The 9598-nt window shown below is 37.7% G+C and overlaps 2 protein-coding genes across 2 annotated transcripts in view; both read right to left on the bottom strand.

Moving 5' to 3' along the window:
* Positions 1 to 83: 83 nt before the first annotated feature.
* On the bottom strand, positions 84 to 1414 carry LOC107680422 (calcium/calmodulin-dependent protein kinase II inhibitor 2-like). Its single transcript, XM_016476309.1, has 2 exons — positions 891 to 1414; positions 84 to 548 (listed from the first exon to the last, which is right to left on the bottom strand). Exons 1-2 carry the CDS (start codon positions 1057 to 1059, stop codon positions 484 to 486), a joined length of 234 nt encoding a protein of 77 aa, XP_016331795.1. The 5' UTR covers positions 1060 to 1414; the 3' UTR covers positions 84 to 483.
* A 6265-nt stretch (positions 1415 to 7679) lies between these two features.
* The window catches only part of LOC107680412 (trypsin-like), a 6301-nt gene continuing 4382 nt past the window's right edge, over positions 7680 to 9598 (bottom strand). Inside the window, exons 4-5 of the mRNA XM_016476301.1 lie at positions 7964 to 8230; positions 7680 to 7874 (exon numbers count right to left, since the gene is read on the bottom strand). Coding sequence (XP_016331787.1) covers positions 7680 to 7874; positions 7964 to 8230 — 462 coding nt within the window. The remainder of the gene's footprint in view (positions 7875 to 7963; positions 8231 to 9598) is intronic.

The following is a 9598-nucleotide window of genomic DNA, read 5'->3' as shown; positions in this document are numbered from 1 at the left end:
AGCAAATGGCTGCAATATAACAAAGAGTGAAAAATTTAAGGGGGTCTGAATACTTTCCGTACCCACTGTATTTTTTTTTTTTTTTTTTTTTTTTACATACACAGTGGAACCTCTTTGGAGGTCCACTCTGGAAGAAAAAGTCGACATTGCTAGTATACACCATTAACACCACCAGTAGGCTACTGGGTTAAGCGGGAAGATACTGGTTTGATGTTAATGGTATTGTTTGCTCAGCTCAGTCTATCGAATTGCTTCATTAGAGCCAAAAACAACAATAGAGTCCGTCTTTTTAATGAGACCAAACCCTGTCATTGCACATATCTCGGAGTATAGTTTGGAAAACAAAGTATTCCTTCAAGCCCTTGGGCCGCTGGTTCAGTCAGCCCCGCTGTAAACCCTGGACAATGGAGTTTGGGAGATCGAGAGGAGAATGTGTGGAGTGCTTGTCTCCAGAGTGCCTCTTCACAACGTCTTTGGGTCCGTTCACGCCGACGAGGACTTCTCTGTGCTCTTGTCCAGTACTTCGCCATCGTTGTCTTCTTCAGTGACTGTCAGTGAACAGAGACACTAGGGTTATGATGAGAGACCAACTCACAGATGCTCTATTGCCTCTCGCTACGCACAGGCACAAAGATGGAGATTCCATGTTGCCATGAATTTTAATACATCCGAAATGGCGCAATACATCACTGTATCCTAATCGCTGTCTATTCGAGAAGCGGAAAACAAGACAGTTTAAACTGATTATACCGCACGTGAAATCATTCGACACGCGCTATTTTCGTGCGTAAAGGCATAATCGGGAAGCGCAACATGGAATTTCGCATCATCTGCGCCCGTAACAACCGACTCATTTTGTTCGTGTAACGAAGAAAGGCTTTGCCCGTTACCTCTCTTGCTTCTCCCGATCTGCCCGAGCTTTGGTGGTCGTTTATTCTGGTTGCCACCGAAAAAGTTGTTGGTGTCTTGGAGGCGGCAGGTGAAGGAAAGGTGTTCCTCGTCCCCGTCGTTGCCATAATGAGTCATTTTGTCCTCGTTATACGGTAATACATCCGACATGCTGTATGAACTGACAGCGGCTACTTTATCTGCTGTTGGATCGATAGCGCGAGGCCAATTTTGTCGAGCGAATCTTTCGGCTGTTTACCTCTATCGCACGTGTCTCCGCGAGTGGGTGTCGAGGACGCGGGGCGAATGCATGTAATTTCCTGCGTTCAACTCGAATTACTCCAAATTTCCTAACGTCGGGAATGCTGGAGATGCGAATGGCCGCTCGCGGAGGAATGCGCCTTATTTGCGCTCTCGGCGGCTGGAGCGTCGTATGGAAAACCTGAGAAACAAATGCAAATTGGGAAGCGATGCAAAACAAAGATCCCTGATGGGGAATGAACGTCACTGAGGCGCGGGCTTCCTCTCCAGCTCTTTCATTGCAGCAATCGCCAATATTAATCTTGGGTACATGGAAAAAAAAATGTTTCCTTGTGTCATTGACAAATAAAGATGTCCGAGATGATACATCTTTTATTATGTAATTATAGTTTAAAGCACATTTGCAATCTAGTAAACGTGATATTTGTACTCGTGTTGATTTCATACAATTTCAGATAAACGTTTATAACATTTTATACAAAATTTCTGATTTAAAAATCATTATAATGTCTTCAACAGTGTTGGGGAAAGTTACTTTTAAAAGTAATGCATTACAATATTGCGTTACTTCATTAAAAAAGTAACAAATTACGTTACTTAGTTACTTTTTATGGAAAGTAATGCGTTACGTTACTATTGCGTTACTTTTTAAATATGGACAGGGCTTGCTTGTTTGTTTTTAAATTAAAAAAGTTCTATTTTTGGCAAATATAAAAGCCTTTTCACACCAAAAGTGAAATGAATAAGCCTCAGGTTGAAGGGAAAGTAAATTTACGTCCGTACAGTAGAATGCAGAAGAAGAAATTTCAACACACTTCAGCAATAAAAAAAGACACATAAATGTTTTTCTAGAATAATTATTGCTTATTAGTATTGTTGAACTGGATCATTGAAGGTCAGAAGCAAAGACATTGGTTAATAGAATGGGACTAAATACATAAAGGATAGTTGTGTTGTTTAACATTTAATTATGGCAGGTTTGCGTCATATTCTGAGTTGCATTATTTTTATTCATTTTGAGGAATACTGAATCTGTGTTTTTTTTTGTGTGTGTGTGAAATGAATTAATGCATATTCATATTTATTTTAGAACTACAGTAACATCTGATTTCTCTCAACATGGGGACAGGAGAGCTGTCAGTCAATAAATTGGAAAAAAAGTAACTTGCGTTACTTATTTGAAAAAGTAACTCAGATATTCTCTTGAAAATTAAAAAGTAATGCGTTACTTTACTAGTTACTTGAAAAAAGTAATCTGATTACGTGACTCGCGTTACTTGTAATGCATTACTCCCAACACTGGTCTTCAAACATATTTTTCCAAGTAAAACTTTTAAAAAAATGTGTGACACCTTAACCTTGCGACATAATCACGAGAATCTAAATTTGGCAAAATCTATTCAAATTTTAATAATACTGAAAATCTAATTGTTAAAACAAAAACGTAACATATGCTGAAAAAAATATATACTTATAATATAATATACTTATATACTAATATTTATATATAAAGTCCAAAAACAAAGTTTGGGGGGAAATTATTATTATTATTATTATTAATAACTAGTTTAGCTTTATTTTCATTCACTTCATGAAAGAAGGTGAACCATAAATTCAGTTAGGGTGAATATACGAATGAAGAAAAGCCATTATAGTATATAAAACACATATAAGGGACTGAATTAATATTAATATACAGATTTAATTTCTTTTTCATAAGAAAATCCTCTTAATTTATTCCAGTCGCTTTCATATGAGCACTCATGGTTTGCAACAAAGACCCAATGCTTATGTTGAGGCTTATTGTTATAGTGTATCTCAATCCTGAAATCCTGAAGTACTGCACATTTTGGATGTCTCCCTTATGTAATACATTGTTTGCTCATTTGTAGACCATCCAAGACCTGAACTTTACAAACAAATTAACTGTGTATGCAACAAATTTCATCACCTGTGATTATATATATCAGATGGTTTCCACTATAGTGAAACGGAGAGTTTATCAGTGTTTTTACACTTTATCTTGCTACCAAAATACCAGTTAAGAAAACAGTTAAAGGGCTAAGGCACATGGCTGTGTAAATTAAACAAGCACTGACTCAGTTTAATACCATTGAGAGCCATCTACATTTTGTTAGACCTCATATCTTAGTTGTAGCAAGAGCCAATCTGTTATTTTATTCGGTTATTTTATCCTTATCACATGCTTTTTTCAGTTAAAACCCAACCAAACAGAATAAGATATTAAAACATGGCTGTAATTCACAAGAGAACGCAATATGGGATGTTTTTCCCCTCTGTGTACAGGTTTTCATTTTGTAATAATATCAGAAGCTGGAGTGATGCTGAACTCATACTGGCACAATCTGGATATATGAGCTGAGGGGGTTTGCTTCTCTGTCCAAGATTTTGAGAGCATAATCTTCTGCACCAGGCACAGTCATAACCTTTCTAGGATTGAGCAGCAGACATTGTCACTCCACTGCAGAAACGAGCGGGATGGAAGCGAGGTGCACTGCTTCCTCCCATCTGTGAATGAGAGGCCATTTTGTTCCATTCTATCTGATCTGAATAGCTGAAATGGGAAACACACACAGAGCCAATTGAGCTTTGTCTCGGTTTGCTAAAAACCAGCCTGTTTCCTTCAAGAGAGGCAATTTGAATGCTTAGGCTTCAGAGAGTTTAATATTGGGAGGAATGGTGGAGATGAGCTGAGCGTGCTCGGAAATGATGTGTTGACAGACTACAGCTGGTTCTGAGAGTGTGACTGAATCCAAAGATTTTTTCCCCCATATTGTTACACGGCCATATTTGGTGTGCCCAACAGTGTTGGGAAAAGTTACTTTAAAAAGTAATGCATTACAATATTGCGTCACTCCCTAAAAAAGTAACTTATAGCGTTACTTAGGCCTCTTTTCCACTGCATGGTAACCGTACCGTTACCAAAACATGACGTGTAAACTTTGCTGATCACTGATTGGCCGGAGAGAATCGTCACCTGCGTCACTGAACTTGCGTCACAAACACAACAGAACCGCTAGATTTAAATCAGCACAGCCAGCGAAGGATCGAACGCAACTGTTTTGAACGAGCGCACCTTTTTTTACCAACCAAAAAGTGGGTGTTTTGTTGTCTGTTGAAGAAGTATAGACGTTCCTCTCGTTGATAGCAGAGGAGCGGATCCAGCGGGAGCTTGAAGGGGCGATGCGGAATGAAAAAGTTTTTCAGGAGTCGCAGCAGTATAGGCAGCACAACTAACGACATGTGAATAATCCCGCCCACTCTAAAGCGGTACTGAACTGCAGTCGAAACCGAGCGGCAACCTTCTGCTCTCTCTCGTGAACCCAACATGGAAGTGACTAAAACTAAAATTCATCGACTGGCCGCTAGAGGCTGGCTCCAAAAGGGAGAAGTGGTTTTGGTCTATATAGCTAATTTTGCCCTTCATGACAACTGTGAGGGGGGTGCATTTTTTTATAACTCATCCGTTTAAATTATATTAAGCCTTAAAGTTCTGCATAATTAAGGGCGTGGCCACTTGAGTGACAGGTGGACCGCCGCTGCTGTCACCGCCGTCGAGCTAGGTGGGCGTGGTTTCAGCAACCAGCTCCCGCCTCTTTGCCCATTTTCGATTATCCGGAAGTGATGCACTGCCAAGATGGCTCCGCCCACTTTGAGCATCAAAAACGCTCTTCGGAATCTACGGGTGACATCACGGACACTACGTCCATGTTTTTATACAGTCTACGGTGGAAACGCAAACCGTGCCGAGCCGAGTCGTACCACGCAGTAGAAAAGCGCCATTAGTTACTTTTTATGTAAAGTAATGCATTAAGTTACTTTTTCTCATCCGGGATGGGCTTACTTGTTGGATTTTAATGTAAAAAATGTCTATTTTTGGTAAATGTAAAAGTCCTTTCACACCAAAATGAATAAAGGCCAAAGTATACTTCGGTATGCATACATGACGGTCCGCACACAGTGTGCGTGACGCAAATTTCGTCACCAAAATAGTACGCGCACCATCCGATTTTTGAAACTGGTTTGAAAAAGTAACTCAGATAGTTTTTTGTAAATGTTGTTACTTTAGTTACTTGAAAAAAGTAATCTGATTACGTAACTTGTGTTACTTGTAATGCATTACCGACAACACTGCTGGTCAAATATGGCAGGCCTACAAAAAATTGCTTAGAAATCATCAAGTGTGAGGTGAAATTGCTCATTATGTTATATTATCACCAAATACTGGATTCAATCAAGCATTTTTTAAAAGTCAGGTCAGTTTTGACCAGGAACACTGAATAGAAGCACAGCACAAGGGTTAAAAGTTTAGCATTTAGCAATTAGTATTGCTTCTCCCGGTTGACCCTGTCAGAACAAAACTGTGACCCATTTCCACCAGCTGTAAACCTCAATAACCACATAAAGATCTTAAAAAACAAAATATTTCATGGTACAGATAATAAAATGAATCTTGGTAGGTTAATCAAAAAAATATTTACAATAAGTATCACGTCAATCACAAGTTCTACTTGTCCTGGCACGTGGAATTAGCATTGTTCTTAATATTTACTTATTTTTGTGTGGCATATTCATTCACAATGCCTTTCCCTGTGGGAACATGCTGTTCTGCGATTCATTTCCCATGAAACTCTATTCAGAGATCCATCAGATTACTCCTTTACTGCCAAACATGTTAGCAGCCCTCCCCAAAAACGTCATTATTCCCAAATGACCTGTGTTGTTGGTTGCTTTAACCTTTACGCTTAATGTTACCTATTGTTTTTAAGTATGTAAGTAATGAATGATGCTCCAGACACATAAAAGTTGTTATTATCTAAACTGAGCTTTTGGGATGCTTTCATATGATACACACATAAACTGCTACGAATCATTGTGTGTAGTTCGTGCGGCGATCATCTTACACGTGGTGTCATGTGCAGGCAGTGAAACCAAAAGCTCCTGGAACTAATGCCACCTTCAGAGAAGAGTAATTGCAGACACACCCAGTCCTATTAGATGTGCAAACATCCATTGTTGCAAGTACGGTACAACGTCAAATCTTTTTATGGCTTCCGGTCACATCAACTGAACTAAACAAAGGCAATTTTTCTGCATTTAATATCCTTTTGAGAATGTTAAAGGAGGATACTTTGAGTGAAACCTTTTCGGGTAATTCCCTTGTAAATAAGCGACTGTTTATTACTACAACTTTATGCACAACATCTAGCTGCTAACTGATATTAAAACATGTAGTGATCTGTCAACATCACTGCCAGATATTTTTGTGCACTTATCATGCATATTAATCACATTATTTTAGAGTTTGTATGTGTATTGTAGTTGTAAGAGGCTTCACATTAGATTTTGATTAATTTGCTTTCATTTATGGGTGTTTCTTCAACTTTGACACTTTTACACTACCTTTCAAAAGTTTGGGGTCTTTAAGATTTTTGAATGTTTTTAAAAGAAGTCTCTTACGCTGCATTCATTTTCATTCATTCATTCATTCATTCATTCATTCAATCATTCATTCAAGGCTGCATTCATTTGATTATTGTGAAATATTATTGCAATTTAAGATGATGTTTTCTATTTGAATACATTTTAAAGTGTAATTTATTTCTGTACTGCAAAGCTGAATTTTCAGCATCATTACTCCAGTCTTCAGTGTCACATGATCTTTCAGAAATCATTCTAATATGCTGATTTGCTGCTCAAGAAACATTTCTGATTATTATCAGTGTTGATTAATTTGCGGTTTAATCACTGCTTAATATTTTTGTGGAATTTTTTTTCAGGATACTTTGATTAACAGAAAGTCCAAAAGCATTTATATGAATATAAATCTTTTGTAACTAAATGTAAATGTCTTTTCTGTTGGTTTTGATTAAATGAATGCGTGCTTACTGAATAAAAGTATTAATTTCTTAAAACTATATAGGTACTTATTATACATAAAATGCTAGAAGCAAGACAAAGGGGATATTTTATTAGGAAAATTTTTAAAATATACGCTCTAAAAAATGCTGGGTTGTTTCAACCCAACTTTGGGTCGTTTGAATCAAAAACTGGCTTTTGCAGCAAATGTTCTGTTTAATGTTTATTTTTAATGCTTTTTTTATGACAGCGTACTATAGTACATGCTGGGTTATTTCAACCCAACTTTGGGTCAAATTTGGACTAACCCAACTTTTGGGTTAAACATTTAATGTAAAAATTTAACCCAACAGCTGGTTTAGTCCATATTTGACCCAAAGTTGGGTTGAAACAACCCAGCATTTTTTAGAGTGTAATATATATTCTATCACTGTTTTTTTCCACCACATAATGGTGTGGAATGAACCACAGAATCTTTTAAAATGTGGTGAAAATGTTGACAAAAATTAAAGAATATTCACTGTAGGACATTGGTAATGGACAAATTAAATAATCTGCTGAGAACGTGAAATGTGTTTTAGGGGACAAAGGTGCCGATCTTTGAACAATTGTGTTTGTGCATTATATGAATACAAGCAACACACAGAAGTTTAGTATTCCCTGCTGAAAAGACCAGCTGACTTAAGGCATCTTGAAAATGGGCTGTATATGGTCTGGTCAATCCACCTGCGGAACCTGGACACGGCCGTATAGACCCCTGGAAACCTAGGATCTCCACAGCCATTTCCCCAAGAGACCAGGCCGTAAACACGTCCATCACACACCAGCGGCCCTCCAGAGTCCCCCTGGGAACATCAGAAAGCCAACATCCTTGTAGAGCATTTGGATAATGGAAAATGTCAGCTGGTCATTGTCAAGTACTTTTCCACAGTACCTTACACGCGTCTTTTCCTCCTGTGCTGGACCCCGCGCATATCATGTTTGTTGTGATGTTTCCGCTGAAGGAGTTACTGCTGTTGCATCTGGAGGTGGAGACGATGGGGAGTCTGACCGTACGCAGGGTGAGGGGCGTCAGACCTCCGCTGTGGCTGGTGGAGCCCCACCCGGAAACCCGGCACATCCTGCCCACCAGCAGCCCTGCGTTCTGTTTGGGGAGCGGGGCGAGGGACACATACCTGTTGAGCTCTATGGGCGCACTAAGCTGAAAGAGCCCACATCCAGAGACAGATATACAGATTAGGGTCAATATAAAAGCATCATCTAACTGTATCAAACTCAATATTAAATAACTTACATTTTAGAAGTAGTAAATAAAGCTTATTAGAGTGCGTTTTACAAGAATACGAAAAATTAACAAATCTTTCTAATTGTAACATAATGGAATGTTTAATACAATGTGTTTTACAAAAGCTTTCTGACCCTCCATAGACAGCAACACAACTGAAACGTTTTATGGCCCAGAAAGGTAGTAAGGACATAGTTAAAATAGTCCATCAGTGGTTACTTATTTTTGTGTTGTTTAGTTGTTATTTTTGTTTTCTCTGCACTGCAAAAAGTATTCTCGTACACTGTAAAATCTAATTAGTTGGGCTTACTTAAAAAAAGCATGCAAACCGATTGCCTTGAAAAAACTAAGTAAAGTGAAATAGGAATAGTATGTTGTACTGACAAATGCTTAGCTAGTATACTTTACTTACACAAGAGTTCTAGTAACTAAAAAAGAACTGTAGGGGGTACTTGATCCTTTCATTTAGGTTTACTCATGACTTAGTATAGCTACTCACTGACTCCCAGAGTGTATTGCGGTATGAATAAATTATGCAGTTGCTTTGTTTTACAGTTGTTGATTTTATTTGCCAATTTTATTTGCTGTCTTGTGTCAGTAGTAGCACAACAAAAAGAGCAAATAAAATGGTTATTGTTACAATTAATGAAAATAAATGAAATTGAATTGTTACCATTGTTGTGATTCACGTGCTGAATGTTTAAGTCTGTGTATGACTATAGCATATTGTCACACACTATTTAAGGATTATATAAACCCAATTAAGATCATCTCAAGGTATTTATGAATAATGACATTTGAAAAAGTTAATTAATAATCACACACACAATAAATTCACTAATGCTTTAATTAGAACATATGTCACTTTCTAAAAGCAACCTATTTATTACTTTTCTTCCCTTGAAATCAAATAACTCTGACTTCATGATGCATTGCTGCATTAACAGGAAGAAAATGATAGTAACAAACCAAGTTCCAAGTGCCCAACCAAAGGGAACTATAATGGTGAATAAAAAAAAAAACATTTTAGGAAAATCAACATCAATTTATGAAGTTAGCTTATGTGATGTTCTCTCAAATATTTCAGTTGTATTGAGAATTCAGCATTCAAGATGACTTTGGGAAACGAGTGAATGCAACTAGTGAAAGATAACTGCAGACATGGAGGAAATGAGTGAAAAATCTATTAAGACTCTTTTTCTTTTCTTCTTCTTCTGTTGTTATGTTGCACATTAGCAACATATTAGTGCACTGCTGCCTCTCACTGGTTTATTAATATCATTG

Source organism: Sinocyclocheilus anshuiensis, unplaced genomic scaffold (assembly GCF_001515605.1).
Source record: "Sinocyclocheilus anshuiensis isolate Anshui unplaced genomic scaffold, SAMN03320099.WGS_v1.1 scaffold792, whole genome shotgun sequence".
Classification (NCBI taxonomy): domain Eukaryota; kingdom Metazoa; phylum Chordata; class Actinopteri; order Cypriniformes; family Cyprinidae; genus Sinocyclocheilus; species Sinocyclocheilus anshuiensis.
Note: the sequence above shows the minus strand (reverse complement) of the source record. Positions and strands in the feature narration are given on the sequence as shown.